The sequence below is a fragment of the Aulonocara sp. 'chitande type north' Nkhata Bay genome, linkage group LG6 (genome assembly GCF_057382095.1).
Source record: "Aulonocara sp. 'chitande type north' Nkhata Bay isolate Kocher_YH1m ecotype deep benthic linkage group LG6, A_spYH_male_GT1.1, whole genome shotgun sequence".
NCBI lineage: Eukaryota > Metazoa > Chordata > Actinopteri > Cichliformes > Cichlidae > Aulonocara > Aulonocara sp. 'chitande type north' Nkhata Bay.
Window position 1 is genome coordinate 10,559,697 of NC_141349.1, and position 18,455 is coordinate 10,578,151.

The 18,455-nt window shown below is 39.5% G+C and overlaps 1 protein-coding gene across 1 annotated transcript; it reads left to right on the plus strand.

Moving 5' to 3' along the window:
- Positions 1-12,372: 12,372 nt before the first annotated feature.
- Positions 12,373-15,060, plus strand: LOC147327269 (uncharacterized). The gene is made up of 2 exons (XM_086297499.1): positions 12,373-12,524; positions 13,967-15,060. Exons 1-2 carry the CDS (start codon positions 12,473-12,475, stop codon positions 15,058-15,060), a joined length of 1,146 nt encoding a protein of 381 aa, XP_086153625.1. The 5' UTR covers positions 12,373-12,472.
- The last annotated feature ends 3,395 nt before the right edge of the window (positions 15,061-18,455 follow it).

The window sequence follows — 18,455 nt, forward strand, 5'->3', positions numbered from 1 at the left end:
GATATTAAGTACAATTACTACAGTAAAGTACAAATGTAAGGAATTTGTACTTTATTTTATTTTATTTGGTCTTTCCATCACATTTGTGGCTTCTTCTCCGCTGCTTCTAAGTGGAAATTGGTACATTTAACTTCACTACAAATATCTGACATCTTTAGTTGTTATTTTACAGATGAAGATTTGTGCTCGTGAAACACATGAAGTACAATTTTGTTTCTGTAGTTGATCAATCAGTTATTTGACTTGCATGAATTTAGCAACTATTATTATATGTTTAATCTTTAAAAGTACTTACTGTTGATATTATTTACTGTAAATTGTTCAAAATCATAAATGTGTGAGAAGCACTCAATCAGGGGCGACTCCAGCATCAAACCTTTAGGAGGGCTCAGCTCAGTCTTAATGTCATGCTTTTAGTGTTGCCTTCAAAAGAAATGTAATTTTTGGATGACCTACAGCAGTGTCTAAGAATAACAGATTTTAATATAATACATCAGCTTTACGGTGGTCACTTTAGTTTAAAACCCGATGCAATGGCACAGTCATGTTGACCAGTAAATTTCAAAAACAGTTTAAGAAAAAGCAGATCAGAGGAGAAACCTGCACGGCATTGTTTCAGTCTCTTAACCACATAGAGGCCAGTCCACCAAATCATCAAGTATTTAAAGTACCATTATACAATACAGACAGTTCAAAATCCCCCTGCGACTCCACCTGCACAAGAAGCAAACTGGTAATAGAGCTGGTTTTAAATGACAGCTTTTGAATTCATGCAAACCCAAACACTTTGTTGAGCAGACTCAGCACAGAGACTCGTGTACACCAATTCAGAGAGTGGAGAACAGATTTGTAGTCTGTCACATCAGTATAGTAGCATTCATCCTGTTCAAGTTTACAGTGATGTGAATGCTGCTAAATGCTATTATTCACATTAATAGCAGAGTGCTACTGAAAAGCACACAACGCATCCATTTAATGCATGTAGATTGTGTGAAAAATCCACCTGATCTCTGTTAGTTCCAGTCTCTCTGTCCGCGCTTCCTCTTTGTACTGACAATCACACACAAACATTTTATATTCAACTAAAACAATAACGAAAAATATATTCTTGTAATAATTATTTTAAAGGCGTCGTTTGATAAGAGCATAGCACCCTGCTTAGTTATGAGCGATCACCATAGATGAATGTGGGCAAAGCAGAAGTGACATATATGTAGCCAGGTGGAAGGTCTTTATTATCGGACATGTCCCTGACTTTGACTTCATGTCCACTCTTACCTGTTTCTTATATGTGCTGAGTTCCTCCATCTGTCTCCCTCTCTGTCATCCCCTCTCAGTCTTTGTGCAGTCACCCAAAGGTTAATTATAAAAGTATATCAGAGTTTACAACCGAATAAAAGGCATAAACTGGTCCATATCAGTTTGCTGCTGCTGGCGAGGGTGTTGCTAGGATCTTGAAGCATACAGGGCTTACAACAGCCCTGAAGTCTTTTGAGTTTTCACTCAATAACAGCACCTTTTAAAGTTATTTGTTTTTATTCATTTAAACATATAGTAAAATTAATATAAAGTGGTAAATGTTATGCACTACCTAAAGTGTGAAGTCACAGAATGATACTATTTAGTGCAGTTTTTAATCATTACCAGTCTTCATCTTAGAGCTTGTGCTCTTATTGTGCCATGATGTCTCCTTTTAAACTGTGTGGATGTTCACCTCTTCTTCATCCTTCCTGTTCCTTTCACCAAACTGCTCACTCTTGTTCTCCTCTGATCTCACTTCCTGTTCTGGTTATAAGAAGAATGCAGTCAGCATGTGTCAAAGACACTCCCTCCAAATATATGATTTTTGATATGATGATTAGATATTTAACATTTTATTTATCAACTATTTTATGCACTAAATCAATTATTAAACAAATATCATATTGTAGAAATGCAAATAATAATGCACTAAGCAGTTTCATGCCACAAGAGCTAAATGGTCACTTCACTGTATTTATTTCCCACAAACTACTATACCTAGGATCTTCAGGTTTCCACTATATTTCATTAATCTGCAGCGACTGTAGAACATAAAGTATATTGACCTCTATTGTTTTCTTTATGACTTGGCCTGAATACACACACATACACATCTTTGACTAGCACAACAAATGAGGTAATTTTCCATGTGTTTTAATAGGTTTAAGTGATTTATGGGTTTTATGTATGTGTGTGTATTTTGGTCTTCGGTGTAAATTTATACAAACTGTAATTTTTTCAGATGAAAGATCCGTTATTTAATGTTGCTTAATGTTGACTCTATGGAGAATAAAGCCTTACATGAGTGTTGCTATTTTTAATTGTGGAGTGGAAGACCTACTGTACTTGTTGTTTAGTCTGTAATCTGAATGATGAATTTAACCAAACTAATAATTATCATGTAACTGCAAGAAGACTTAATGAAACTGAAACAATGCACCCTAACACAGGCATTTGAACTGTAGGCTAATGAGTACATGAAGTGTACCTCTACAGCTGAAAAGAGTTTGACTGTATAATTTCTGGATCTACTGATTTGTTTCTGATGTATCTCTTCTTTTATTTAGCCTGTATTTGTATAGCACTTTACTAGTCCCTAAGGTCCCCAAAGCGCTTTACACAACCAGTCATCCACCCATTCACACACTGGTGATGGCAAGCTACATTGTAGCCACAGCCACCCAGGGGCGCACTGACAGAGGCGAGGCTGCCGGACACTGGCGCCACCAGTAGGCAACGGGGGAAGTATCTTGCCCAAGGACACAACGACCGAGACTGTACAAGCCGGGGCTCGAACCAGCAACTTTCCAGTTAGAAGGCGAACTCCCAACTCTTGAGCCACAATCGCCCCATTATGTACAGAAAGATGATGAAATCCTCTTTATTTGAGAAAGTGTCCTTAAACTATTTTTCCTCCTTCTTACTGAGTTTCCAAGCTACCTCTTTGTTAAGTGAATAAACTATTTGAACAAGAAAGATATCATGGCATTTATGATGATACTCTCTGTGTGTGTGTGTGTGTGTGTGTGTGTGTGTGTGTGTGTGTGTGCGCGTGTGTGTGTGTACGCTCGGCAGAGGGGAGGTCAAGACAGGAGCTCGCTGAGTTGACCTGGTACATCAAGTTTGGATTTCCCCAGTTGTTGGTAAACAAAAAAGATTTAAACTTAAAAGATTTTGAGTTCATGCACACTGGAAAAAAAAATTCTCTTCATCACAATCATTTGTTTAAAAATATGGCTGTTTTACTGATCTATGGTTATTATTAAAGAGGAAGGAAAGAAGAAGAGGAAGCCTGAGCCCAGGTTCTGTCCATTTTCATAACAAGTGACAGCACAGACATCTGAGCTTTTTCGTCATAAAGATTGTGATGTGAAGCATCAGCAGGTAAAGTGTCGTTAAAGTGTCACTTCAATAATGCTGCTGGCAGAAAGAAGTGTTGACACATACTAGCTTTGAATAAAAGGCTTAAAACACAAACAGTCTAATCCTGGGTGTTGCTTTTAAGCTTAAAGAATATAATAAGTTCTAAGACAATTCAGTTTACTTCTTACTGTCCATGTTGTGTTGTGGTATTTACTTTATCATGAATGTACGCTACTTTGTTCTAGCGACTGTAAAAAATAATTGTATTCATGAAATAAACTAGACTTTCACAGTCTGCATCTTCCACAGTTTTTATGCTTTTGTTCACTCCAAGTTTGACACAAACCCACAGACAACCAGAGTTAACTATGTGAAGCAATCACAGACACTGTAATGGCTGATTTTTCTAATAAACACAATCAGGTTAACATTAAGGTTTAACATTGAAGGAGATTTGTTCCATAGTCACAGTTATACTTGTATTTCCTTTACTTACATCCAACACTACTATGTTCTGTTTCAGTCCAGGTGCTGGCAGTTTATCCTTTGTTGTTTGGACAAATAAGCTTAAAGCTAAACCTTCATGTTTTTGATGGGAAAGTTTGTTAAACCATTGCTCAACTTATGTCTGCACAGAGCAGATAATTATGATGTACTTGTAAAAAGACTTGATAAGCAGGTCACAGCTGAATCAAGGGGTAATAAAAATAAGACCACGCGGTCTCAGCACGACTACACATGCAGTGGGTTATCGCACACATTTGAAAGACTCATTGTGTAACTCAGGATGTGACCCCTTATAAAGGAGACAGAGAAGTTCTGTTGTTCAGTCAAGTAAAACCTGGTGAAAGCGCAATTCTAAGACTCTGGTCGTTGCTTAAGTGTATAGATAAAAGATCTTTTTTTCATGCATTATTTTCTTACTATATTAGTATAATCACCAAATCGATTATTTCGTATTTATCTCCTGAAACGATCTACATTAACTTTTCTATCCCTAGAAATGTGTTTCCAGAGTCCCAGGTTTAGTGACTTCCTGTCCACCATCACATTAGCTGAGTAGTTGTCAAATTTGAGGGGAGCAGAGAAGATCAGACACCAGTCAGCAGGTCAGAGGCCATCTCTCATTTCACAAATCAATCACTTGATTTATAAATGGAACAAACACCCCATCAGACCAGGTAATTACCCATTATGAGACAACAGCCGTCTGAGAGGAGATGTTCTGTATCACAAAACATGGGAAACAAACAAACTCTAGGCATTCTGAAATATATAAAGCTCAACAAAAAAAGACAACCATATCAGATCCTGATGTAATTCATTTTGTTGTTGTCTTTATTAGTCATTTAAAAAGGTCTAGAAAAAGTGTCCAGGAAGAGATTCTACTATTTATGCAGCACTGCCCCCGTGTGGCCACAAAGACACACAACAGCTTCATTTCTCAGCCTGTTGCCTTCTTTTTCCTTCATGATGTAAACAGTGAATGAACTGAAAGAAGTCAACCCATAAACTGTTAAACTGATACAACAGTCATGATGATTATGTAACAAGTTGTAGTTGACTTTCTGGTGGTGGTTTTGGTATACAATTTAAAAGCCATTTTCTTTTATAAATACACCATACACTTTGTTCTTGACCATTTCTTTTCCTCATATCCTTAATGGACAGTGGAGGAACACTACATCTAGCTTCTGTTTAACATTTATCCAGGCGCCCCCACACTGTACCTCTACAGAAACCAAGGGAGAGAGACAGACACACAAAGATTTCCACTTGAATCTTGGTCTCAAAATAGAAAAAGTTTTATCACAAAATAATTACAAGAGCTCAGCCAGGTGAGATATAGCAGAACCATCAATTCAGAGTCTGACAGTAAGGGTGAAGACGAGCCTGACTGTTGGTCTGCTCCAAAACAAGCCCATAAGCAAGCTTTGAAATAATATGTTACAAAATTGTGAAACTGCGACATGAAATTTGATTTGAAAATGAAATTCATCCTGATCAGGAGCTGTTATGATCTAAATGGTGTTCTAGATCCAGTAAGCATTCATTCAACTTGTCTGCAGCAAAATTAAAAATAAGTTACCACAAGTTGTTTTTTAATTTGGTAAATAATTGATAAAATGTTAAAAGTACTGTTTGTGTTTGACCTCATCACCAGGATGAGTTGGAAATACTTCAAATTCCCTCAGGTGGCCTTTTGCTGGTTGGATTGCCACTACAGTCTGTAAACTGTGGAGGTAATTTTGTGAGCTCATTGGATGAGCAGTTTCTGAAATACTCAGACCAGCCCATCTGGCACCAACAACCACGCAATCTCTTTCCCCCATTCTGATACTTGCTTTGACCTTCAGCAGGTCATCATGAACATGTCTGTATGCTAAAATACTTTAATTTGCTGACGTCTGATTGGTTCACTAGACATTTGTGTTTAACGAGCAGGTGAACAGGTGTACCTGGCAAAGTGTGTGTAACCCTCAGTGTTACTGACATGTTCCACACTGATGCACAACAATACTCTGTGCCCCACACTGTTTTATTAAGTATGTCTAATCACTGTAGACATTACATGTACCTTCTTAGAGGAGAGGTCAAAGGTCAGTTACCTTTATAGGTTCCTGCTATATGTTGTGACATATACACAGCACAGTTGTAGGAATGATAGTTTCTAAGTTCTAAAGCTTTTTGTCAATTTTCAACCAATAAATCTTAAAGTTGACCTCGAAGACCACAAGTTTGAATGGATTGTTAACATGACCCCACTCTACAGCACTGCAACATTTTAACATGAGTTATTTAAGACTTTCCAGGTATCCTGGTTACAGAAAAAGATTGATGAGCAGAAAAAAAGAAACAAACTTTAATTGTTTCTGATTAGAAGCTGTACAATCCGGACTGACTTTAACAAATGTGCTATAGGCTCAGCTGGAAAATAGTGAGCTTTACAAGACTGATTTTGTTCCAAAGGCTTTCACAGACCTCAACCAATCCTAAGGCTAATTAGCACGGCTAGAATTTTAAAAACATTTGTTAAATATTGTCATTACTAACATATACCTGTTTTAGAGCATGGTGAGTAGCGAGAATGCAAAGTTATTGTTACCTCTAAAAAAAAATGTGAAGATGTGATATTAGCATGTACGGAGCCCCTCTGATGACATGGTCCAAAAAATAAATAAATTGTGGCCACAAAATACTACTTCGTGGCCACGAAATGGGTATAACGTGCGCACGAAATGCTTATTTGTGAGCACGAAACACTTGACCAATAACCGTGATCCTTCCCAGGCCCTTGCAGTTGGTTGACAATAGAATCTATCCCAACGTCCGGGTCGTACTTACGTCTGCAATGCAACTGGGCTCTTAATATCCTGTTTAACTGTCTCTCCATAATAATGGTTCCTTTCAGTGCCAGGCTTTTCAAAATGCATGTGTAGCTCATTCCCAGCCTAAAATTGTCAGGGATCTGGGTCTGAGGGACATAGACCTATTATTGTGTATTGTTTACTCCACTGTAAATAAACGCATTTTGGGTCCTCCTTCCCCACACACCCAAGGTCTGCCACGCAGACCATGACAAATATAAAACTCAATCATACTGTCTCTGGCCATGTTGTACAGGTTTAGCCTACTCTTATGCTTATGTCTCTACACAGCTGTCCAATGTATCAATATGATGTGCGCACGTCATCTATTTGTTGCCACAAATGCGTAATTCGTTGCCACGTTATACCCAATTCGTGCCCACAAATTAGCATTTCGTGCGCACGTTATTTCGTGCCCTCGAAATAGTATTTTGTGGCCACAAATAAGTATTTCGTGGGCACTTATACTATTTCGAGGGCAGGAAGTAGTATTTTGTCGCCACAATCTATTTATTTTTTGGAGGATGTCATCAGAGGGGCTCCGTAAGCATGAGCTATATAGTATCTCCAAGAGAAAAGCGATCAGCTGATCATTGATCAGTTTCATGATTTAAGTAGCAACAGGAGAGAGAGGGAGAGAGAATGGGAGAAGAAGAGGCAGCTGGCCACGTAAAGACACAGAAGAACTCCAGCTTTGTGTATTTTTTTTCCATTCAAGCTGAAGTCCGGGACAAATCGGGTTCCTTTTCAATACGAAGCGCGGCCGGTCCAGCGGCCGGTCCGCGGGTCTCTCCTCCTCCTTCCTCCCCTTTCCCTCATCCACCTGCTGTACTCAAAATTTGTACTCAAGTACAAGTACTGTTACACTGCTTAAATTGTACTCAATTACAAGTAAAAGGTACTGGTGTTAAAAAATACTTGAGTAAAAGTACAAAGTACTCTTCTCAAAAACTACTCAGAGTATTAATTACTTTTTAACAGACTGATGTTTTATTCTGTCGTCAATAGCAGGCATTCAACTCGATTCACCAGTATAAATATTTATGTTCAAAGCACATTTCTCAGATGAACAAGGTATAGAAAGGTAACTTGTTTTGTAAATAAATGTAGATATAAAAGAAGGAATTTTGTTTGTTAAAACAATGACAAATATGTTTCTGAACATGCGTAGAACCATTTAAACTTTTCCCCATACACTGAACAACAGGCAGGTGAGTGTCTTAAACTCTTAGCATTTCTGTCACACTTGAACCTTTTGTTCAGTTTCAGCAAGAGCTGGTTTTCTAAATTAACAGAGGCAATCCGACTTGGTTTGGCTGTGAAGAGTAGACCAGCACAGCTAAAAAGTCGTTCACACGCAGCAGAAGCAGGCAGAGCTGTGTTCAGTTTAAGAGAGAGGTTTTTGATACCTGAGAAGGAGTGCAGCAGCTCCATGGTGTCTGTGGCACAAGCAAGGTAACCATCAAGCTCAACTGCACTTTGCAGCCTTCTGGAGATTGGTCTGGAGAAGAATTCATCTTCATCAGATGACTCTCTTTGCTGATCCTCACTCTCATGCTCTGTCGTTTCAAGATGTTGTTTGATGTATGTCAAGGCTGTAATTGCAAGTAGATAACACAATTTTGTTATTTACATTTCAGTGATTATTCCTGAACACAAATTTAAAAACGGCAAATTCTCAAAAAGGATTGTTTAGTATTCAGGACAGACCATCAATAGCTTACAATGTATTAGGTGAAATACTCACTTAAGCATGTGTTCAAATGTAAAAATACACAAAAATGGGATCACATGAATCCTTACCAGCCTCTGTTACATCTGCTCTGTCAGTCCAGGAAGTCTTGAACTTGGGTAAGAGGACTGCAGCTGCAGCCAACTCTGGATCCTCCATCATCGCTCCAAAACGCTTTTGAAGGCCATTTTGCAGGGCTCTGATAAGATAAGATAAGATAAGATAAGATAAGATAAGATAAGATAAGATAAGATAAGATAAGATAAGATAACCTTTATTAGTCCCACATGTGGGAAATTTGTTTTGTCACAGCAGGAAGTGGACAGTGCAAAAGTTATGACGCAAAAATTAGAATACAATAAGAATAAATACAGTACACAGCTGTACAGAATAGAATAAAATAATATACTATATACAGTAGAATAAAATAGAATAAAAATATACAATAAGATAAAAATAGAATACGAATGCTATATACAACTGAGTAAAATACAACGATGCCAGAAAAGATTATTGCACTTAGTGTTATTGCACATGTGTGGATGTGTGTGTTTGTTCAGTTAAAGTCTTTGTTGTGGAGTCTGACAGCAGTGGGGAGGAAAGACCTGCGAAATCTCTCCGTCCCACACCGTGGGTGCCGCAGTCTCCCACTGAAGGAGCTGCTCAGTGCTGTCACAGTCTGCTGCATGGGGTGGGAGACGTTGTCCAACAGGGATGACAGCTTAGCCGCCATTCTCCTGTCACTCACCACCTCCACTGGGTCCAGAGGGCATCCTAGAACAGAGCTGGCCCTTCGGATCACCCTGATGAGTGGCACACATGTCTTGCTTGATGTCTCCAGCCTGCTAAGTTTGGACAGTAGTTGTTGGATTACTGGCAGGAGCCATCCCATAAAGGAAGTGGACTCAGACTGAAGAATGTTTGAAGCTTTCACCAGTGGCTTCATGGTGGTACAGTACTCCCTAAGGAATGCAACTTCTGCAGGACTCAACCTGTAAGACACAACAACAAAACCCACCATGACTATAATAGGGATCTTCTGATTTAATATTAAGAGTCTGCTCACGTTTTTAACCATCCATTAAGGAAAATTCACAAAATTTGCAACCATATTGGTAGGTGTCCAATTTTACTCACATTTTCACCTTGAACTCCTCACAAATGCTCCTGATGTCATTTTCCCCCTTCTCATCAATGATGCGTATTATCCTTTCAATGGCAAGGTAGGTTGAATTCCATTGTGTTGCATTGGGACGAATGATCTGTAGTTCACACTTGTCCTCTACCACTTCATTAGCCAAATGAGTTTTGTTCCAAATGGCCTGGCATTTTGCAAAGCTTGCACGGGAGAGCCTCTTGTAGGTTTCATTCATGCTCTCTGCTAGGGCAGCATCAGATGTTGCCACAAGGTTTAGCAGGTGACATGCACATCGCTGATGAGGCGGGAGTTGATACTCCAAACCAGAGTCTTCATCAAGAATTGCACTTGCCTCATGGTAGTCAATATGGTCAGTCAGGTCAATAGTTTCTGGGTCTGCTTCATCTTCAGCTTCATCTGCATCATTTTGTGCCCCAAACATGTGGAAGGCCTTGACAAAGTTGGATCCACTATCAGTTGTGGTTCTTACAACTTTGCCTCTAATCTTGTATTGGCAATGGATATCATCAAGCGCACCAGCAAGCATGTCAAATGTGTGAGACCCTCTCAATCTTTTGCATGCTGGTGCTGCAGATCTTCTTTCCAGGGACTCTTCCTCCAATGGCATGTGACTCCAAGGTAATTTTTCTGATGAGCTGACCAACAATCAGTAGTGGTAGCAACCAATTTGACTTTATCCAATGCTGCAACCAAAGTCATCTTCATGTGATCAGCAGCTTCACAGATTCTGGCACGGACAGTGGGTCTGGAGATGACTTTGGCTTGAGGTTGTAATGTGGTAACCAATTCTTTGAAAGATGGCTGTGCTACCACTGCAAATGGCTGTAGACCCTCACATATGAAATTGATGACAAGCATGTCAACAGTTGCTTGTGGAACATGTTTGTTTGCAGCTCTCAACATCAGGTCTGGTAACTTGGCTTGTGTATTTGCTGAGAGCTTGTTTGGTGTGGCTGTGGTCTTTCGCTGACGAGATGTTGATGCCACAGTGATATTGTACTGCTCAATCTTCGATGGATGTTTCCTCTGTAGAGATAAATATTATCATACGTCAGGTTCATACATTACTTCATAACATCACTGTGATTAACACTACAGGAAAACACATTTTTAAAACATCATTCAACTAGACATGAGCTAATCTTTGATTGTTTAGCATAGTATAAAAGAGTGGTGAATTTGGTCAAATCTTGCAGATATATTGCTGTATTTATTTACAAATGTAAACCAATTTTGAACGATCATTGCAAAAAACATGAATTTCTGTATACATTCTAAGTTCTGTAATCTGTATACTATCTGTAAAAAGAGTATCGACCAATGTATCAGTATCTAAATTTTTAACTCCTTTTTATCAGTATCACCCTAAAGTTTTCAGTATTAGTCAGGTTCTAAAAATACTAAGAGAGCAAAATATGTGTATATAGCAAATGTAATTTAAGAAAAGGGATCACATACACAAAAATGCTGCCCATACAGCTAACAAATAAAAACAATCCACATTATGTTCTTTAAAAAAAAAAATCATATTGGGAAACATATAACCCTACTGATTAAGAGCCACGTCACTATGATAGACCTATATCAGGCCAATGATCCTGATCAACTGATCTATCGGGCTCTGATACATGTCAGCTGAGAGCTGGAAGATTAATTTGAGATGCAGCTCAGCACTGTGTTCAAATTTTGTTTTTGTTTTTTATATAGGCCAGCTGATTGTAGGCCTGTGAGTTTTAAATGACTACAAATGTAATTTATTGTAATGACGGTGGTTATCCAAATAATAAGCTAAAACATTCCTACGAATTTAGCTCAATTATGCACACACACGCACATTAGCTAGCTCCGTCTTATTTTAATATCAGGCTAACCAATGGCGGTGACAATATCTTAGCCAAACTAATAACCTTAACACACATGAAAAATAAGAAGGCAATATTGTACACGTATAGTTGTAAAACCTCTTACCTCAATGTGTTTTTTTAAGATTAGACGCTGAAGTCTTGTAAGCTGAAATGACTGTAGAGGTCAAACAAAGTTTGCACTGCATCTGGACGCTGTCTCCTTTTCTCCCTCTGCACATGAAAAATTCCTCCAGGTATGGCCACGGGCACGCGTCCTCCGTCTTTTCTACGTCGTTTTCATGGTTGACAGTGTTGTCCTCTGTCTCCATTTTGGCTTCTTTGTCTCCAAATCTTCCGTCTATAAAGTAGTTTGTACTCCACCATGTAGCACCTCCAGACACCTGTGCCTGCTGCTGCAGCAGAGTTTATCTTTGCTTATGTCTTAAATTGGCCGGTCGGGATTGCACGGCCTTATTGGCTGCAAAAATGCAGACGAAAGGTTTGAATATTAATTCAAATTGTGGGCGTACTCAGTAGTACTCAGTAGATTACATGGTGTAAGTTGTACTCAAGTATGAGTAAAATTACACACTTGAAAAATTACTCATAAAAGTACAAGTACCCAAAAAAATCTACTTAATTACAGTAACGTGAGTATTTGTAATTCATTACTTCCACCCTGACAGTAAATGACCATAAATTAACTGTAATTACACTGTGGTGAGCTCCATTCCTATAGTTCTATCCCGTGCACGTGTACACGTTGACAACCGTAACCATGGCCGCCGAGGGTATATAAATGCTGCACAAGGTTCCAAACGTCCGTTTACACTTGCTCGTGGACTTGTTTCGACCTGCTCCAACCTCAGCCTGTGGAAAGCTAAGTTTTGCAAACCATTTTACTAAAAGCGGATATAACTTGAACGCATAACAAGTACTTCATCTGTGGATCGTTTGTACTTGTTTTTGTTTTTCAAGTTTGAAGATGGCTCGCCGTGGACCCGGACTCCCCGACTGTCACCTGGACTTCGCTGCAGGTACGTTTGAAAATTTCTTTAAATGTAAATTACTGTAATAATTTAACAAGTTCCAGTGTGAATATCAAGTTTTAACGTGATCAAATATGTGTATTCAAGATTGTTTCCCGTAAATTGTTTGTATGTTTTAAATTTTCCGGGAGAGGTGTAGAAATTATTAACGACTGGTGTATGAATATGAAAAAAAGGTGTTACTTTGATTTGAAGGCTTCAAATTTGACACTTTTCTTTAAAATGAAATGGTTAAAAATAGCTTAATGGACTAAAATTTGTAAAATGCCCAAAAATCAGTTTCTGTGGTAACGGCATCTTCAAGATGTCATGGCCTCAGAACACGCAGGCGTAAACACACAGATCCAGGTCCCCTCCTGACATCCTTTTCTTCTCCGGATCAAAGGCTTTATTGACATAAACTATATTTTTTCTCTGCTGCAAAACACAAAGATAAAAAAATACAAATAAAATAATATCAAAAGAATATGAAAACAGTAGTAATAATGGCATTAAGACCTATCTTCTGTTACGGTAATGCTTTTAACCTTATTAGATAGCAGAGAGAGATATTGTACACAGGGATATTTACACAGGGATAGCATGTTTACCACAGATTAGATGTATCTGTCCTTATGGCAGATACAGTCCTTGTGCACATTTCTAAAAATGTGGATTCTGAGTTAAGAGTTTCTGTTTGTTTGTTTGTTTGTTTGCTTGTTTGTTTGTTTGTTTTTCACTTGACCATCATTTTCAGACATACCTGCAGAGCTTTGTGTGTGCAATTCTTGCCAACTCTTGCCAAGAAGGTTGTGTTTTTATTTAAAAAAAAAAAAAAAATAAAAAAAAAAAATATATATATATATATATATATATATATATATATATATATATATATATATATATATATATATATATTTAGGACATGCAATTGGTACATGTGGTCTAAATGTTACATTATGGTTTGCATCCACATATTTAACCTATGAGCTTTTTTCAAAATGTGTGACATCGTGAATTGTAAATAAAACAGGAGAATGAGCTGCATGGTTAGTTATAAATGTACTGTAGTATATTTTTATAATAAGTTACTCATGTCCGGCTATTTACAAATCAATACCTATTATCCATTACCTATTCCAACATAGTGTTTGCATAAAGGCTTACAAGGAACAAATAAAACAAATTGAATGTACACAAAATACAGTGTCATATATAGTGTCAATATAGTGTCACCTTAAAAGTACACAGAGTGAGCTGCCTTGGTGGAGGTTTGGTGGTCTTCTATTAAAAAACTTGACTTAAAGATTGAACAAGTAGAAGTGTCATTCAGTCTGACATAAAATGCTTTTCTCTCATCCTCTGCTCAAACTAACAGATGTAGGTCTGTTGCTTTAACACTGGGTGTCTATTACATTCCTAATGTTATTTTAAAAATTGTTTCCTCACAGGGCGTCTTGACTATGTGGTTGAACGCCCTGCAGAAGAAGGCCTTCCTGAAGTCATCAGGATCCTGGATGACAGTCTCCAGAGCACCACCTCTTCTGGTGAAGCTCAGGACACTGATACCCAGCGTATCAGCGAAGGTGAGTATGGTGAGTATTTTATCCCTCTCTCACCCTCACCCTCTTCTGATGAAGCACCAGATGCTGATGTCGGTGAACAGCAAGGTGAGTATGGTGAGTACCCCCCCTACCTACCTGTAGACGATGAAGAGTTTAGTGAACAGACTGACAATTCATCTGACTGGAACGACTCAGAAGAGTGGGGGGATTGGCTTAGCGATGACTCTGGGTATGACACCATGGATGAGAGAGATGATTCCCCTCTCATCCGGGAGCACCCTCCAGAGCCGTTTTGGCACGATTGGCAACGTCCTATTGCTCCAGGTGCTGCCCCCATCGCCATGCCGCCTTTCGGCCAGGCCAATGCCCCACTCTTCCCTCGAGTTGTTGCCCCAGTTGGTGATCCGCCAGCTGCTCCTTCCTCAGCTGCTCCCTCTGCTGCTCCCTCTGCTGCTCCCTCTGCTGCTCCTCCCTCAGCTGCTCCCTCTGCTGCTCCTTCCTCAGCTGCTCCCTCTGCTGCTTCTTCCTCAGCTGCTCCTTCCTCAGTTGCTCTCTCTGCTGCTCCCTCTGCTGCTCCTTCCTCAGCTGCTCCCTCTGCTGCTCCTTCTTCAGCTGCTCCCTCTGCTGCTCCTTCCTCAGCTGCTCCCTCTGCTGCTCCTTCTTCAGCTGCTCCCTCTGCTGCTTCTTCCTCAGCTGCTCCCTCTGCTGCTTCTTCCTCAGCTGCTCTCTCTGCTGCTTCTTCCTCAGCTGCTCCTCCCTCAGCTGCTCCCTCTGCTGCTTCTTCCTCAGCTGATCTCTCTGCTGCTCCTTCCTCAGAAAAGAGAAGCAGAGAAGACATCTGCACCGAAGAGGTAAGTGCAAAGAGGTGCAAGGTGAGTGACCAGTTTGATGCCCCTTCAACATCCTCAGGTAGTTTTGGAGTCAGACGTTTCTGGGAGAGGCCTTTTAGCCTTTCCATGGATGACAGTGACTCTGATTAGTTTATGTTAGAATGTGTTTTTAAACTTTGTTTTTACAGATATAAGAACATGTGACTCGCACATGTGAAATGTATTGCTTTTTTTGTTGATATGTGACATTAATATTAATATTACATTGTGAATTAAAGGTAGTTTTTTAGTTGTTATTACTTCCAGTTACGTCCAAGATGGAGCAAACACCCCACCCAGAAGACAGCCTTACCCCGACCAACCCGATGAGAAGGATGGATGACCAAGTGAAAAACGGGAGAGTGGTGCTGTGTTCCAACTATGTAAGTTATCACCTCACATTGACAACAAACTGTATTGAAGACAAAATTCTTCCAATAGTTGGTATAAATCATCATCCTATGTCAGCAGCACTGTAGGTTTAGCTTTATTTATATTTTTCATGTGTATACGTTGGGTTTAAAATTGCTTTTTAACAACATACTGCAGCTACCAACAATGAAAATGCTGTTTTGTGTTAAAATGACGTCTTTCTTGTGTTATTACTTTGCAGGGCAGCTGAGAGTGGACAGAGCTGCACAGAGGACCAAAGATCCACTCTCAGCACTTCATATCTGACTGGCCACAGCACCAACCCTCCTCACCCTAGGTGAGGAGGGTCCTGACCCCGCCTGCACAGAGGGAGTTGTGAACATGCACTTCTGTGTTGGTGGGTTTAGGATCCTCCTCACACTCACACTGATGAAGACTGTCACTGGAAGATGTCTCCATTGCATCAGCAGGACGTAAGCATTTGTAAAATATTACAGTTTGTGATGTTTTGTACATATTTTTATTGCATCATTTAAAACTATGAGATATAAAATAAACCAATTTTCATAAAATTTTCTGTGTATTTAGTTGTTTTCTTAATAAGTTCTTTGGAACATCATTGCAACCTGTCAGCTTTTTATTGAGGATTTAGAAAGTTGCTGGTGGCCCGAGTGTGTAGAGTGGGGTGTTGTTTTTGTCACATGGTGAAAGTGACCTCATGGGGAGCAAAGAGAACAACTGAACAATTTGGGGATTCACAGACTTTCGTAATCGCTAAAAACAATTAATAAAAATTGTTCTGTGTGAACTAAAAGCTCAAATATAAACCATCCTGACACTGACACAAATGATCTGCTGTTTATAAGCAGGACAGTGTTTTCATGAGCCTGGATGAAGCTAATTTGCATGAGTTTAACCTCCTGGTCAAAAACTTGCATGACTCTGATATCACTCCAACTTTCTTCTGTTTATTTATTCATTTTTGCTAATTGTAGTAGATTAATATGTTCACCAACTGATTGTTGGCCTGAATGTTTGAATGTTTGCAGTTTCAGGTCCTACTGATCAGTTTTAAGTATTGTAGAAAGTGAGCAGCAATTGAATCAAGTCCTGGGATGAAATGGGACAAAAGGGTAATGTGACAGCCACATTAGTTCCCTTCCCTCGTTTAACAATGTGTAAGCAGACTGCTTTAACCTGCAATTTACTGCATGTTGTTAGGCTGCATGGTACAACCACAGTCTGCTAACCACCCGTGGTGATCGAAGGTTTTGAGGTCTTGCTTGAGCTACTGATGAAGTTTTATCAAAGCTTGTTAAGTTTCCCAACCACATTTTATCCTGATGGTCCAAGGCTTACCTCTTTATGCTCACAGACGTACTTCTGTAATTAATCAGTGACCGATTTATTACTTTAAGTTACAGTGTGAGCGGCATTAATGAACATAAATCAGATTTAACTGGATTATGTGTTTAGGTCAAGAGACACAGACCTTCATCTTTAAGAGGCTCTTCTTGAATATCTAATCACGATGTTTGCCATGCAAGTACACTGGGCGGTTGTTTTTAACAGAATCATTTGAAGATTCTGATGAAATGAAGTATTGTTTCAATGAGTTGTGGCACCATTCTTGCTTTAGCAGTGAAAGGAGTCAAGTAGGGCTCCATCAGGAAGAGGGCCCCAGAGGTCCTATCCCCCCGCCCACTTCCCTGGGGCTTGAACATCAGTGGATTTCCACTTAAGCAAAGCTTCATCAAGTTCCTGCAAACAGCACCATACACACACTATCATGTACAGAGTGTGGATGCTGTGTCTAAGACCACGATCAATGTGTTCCCACCATCTGGTGCAAGCTTCATCTGTCTCACTGTGTTCTCCTAAAGGCCAAGACAGCAGGACAGTGAAATCAATCTCACTTATAGGTGCCAGAAATCAGAGGATGTGAGATGGTGGTAATCAGGTTATGCATTTGTTGTCTTCTCAGCAGGTGGGAAACATCTCTCTTTATTTGTTTATGTACATGTGTATCAGAAATCTATTTTCCTGTACAGCTCAGGATTAAGGAACAATGTTGATCTAATCTAATGAAGATCAGTGCCTTTTTAGAGTCAGTGAAAATACTGACATTAGTGACGTTAACCCTTGACTAAGAGTTTCTTAGTCAATTGTTAATGGGAAACACATTTCCACACCACCATCTTCTAAGCTGTGATGCTACATGTGCAGCAGCAAACGTCCAATTAGTACCGATCAGAAGGTTGGAGGTTCGATCGCAGCCTGATCTGATCTGTATCTCAAAGTATCCTTGGACACGATACTGAACCCCAAACTGCTCTTTCATGTGTCCATCAGAGTATGAATGTTAGATAGAAAGAACTTAGGTACAGAAAAGTGCTTGTATGAATGGGTGAATGAGGTGTATAAAGTACTTTGAGTGCTTGAGTAGAAAAGTGCTATTTAAGAACAAGGATGTGCAAGAATTTGCTAGACACGCTCTTCTTTTTCCAAAACTAAAAATGTTATTTCAAATTTGGCAGCCTGTGTGTCAAAGAGACTGAAGAGTAACTAAAGGGCAAAGTCCAGGAATACAGCCAAACTCAGGAGATCAGTTAGGAGCACAACTGAGCAAAGGTGATTCAAAAAAATGGAGAGAAACTCTGCCATGCAGTGCCATGCTGAGCAGACTGGTTTACAGCCACAAGAGAGACTCAGCGTTCACAGATCATAAAATCTTCAGGGAGCAAAGCTCTCAGAGAAGCTATAATGCAATCCACAGATAGAATACAGTCAATAAGCTCCAAGTGAAATGTTAAACAGTGCATGGATAGCTTTTTGTTCAGCTTTTTCTTCGTATCCTTTTTCCCCCTTTCTAAAGTCTCTTCAGAGGCTTTGCAGTTTGTCAAACAGCAGCTGGTAAAAAGGCTTTTGCAGTGAGGCAGGGAGCCTGTTCAAACCAGATTATGCTTGATTTGATGACTGCAGAGAACTTGGGGCTGACAGCTCAGATTAGGATCGGTTCTCCCTTGAAAAGGCATTAGTGTGTTCTGTCATGGCAGGATTTCTGTTCAATGTGCAGGTAGATTGAAATCAAAGGGCACCAAAGACACCCAAACCTGAGGGATCATTACGTGACA

Bases quoted from the DNA above. Each gene is read 5' to 3' on its own strand.
- LOC147327269 (XM_086297499.1), top strand. From the start codon at position 12,473: ATGGCTCGCCGTGGACCCGGACTCCCCGACTGTCACCTGGACTTCGCT. The intron at 12,525-13,966 runs GTACGTTTGAAA...GTTTCCTCACAG, and splicing joins TCACCTGGACTTCGCTGCAG to GGCGTCTTGACTATGTGGTT.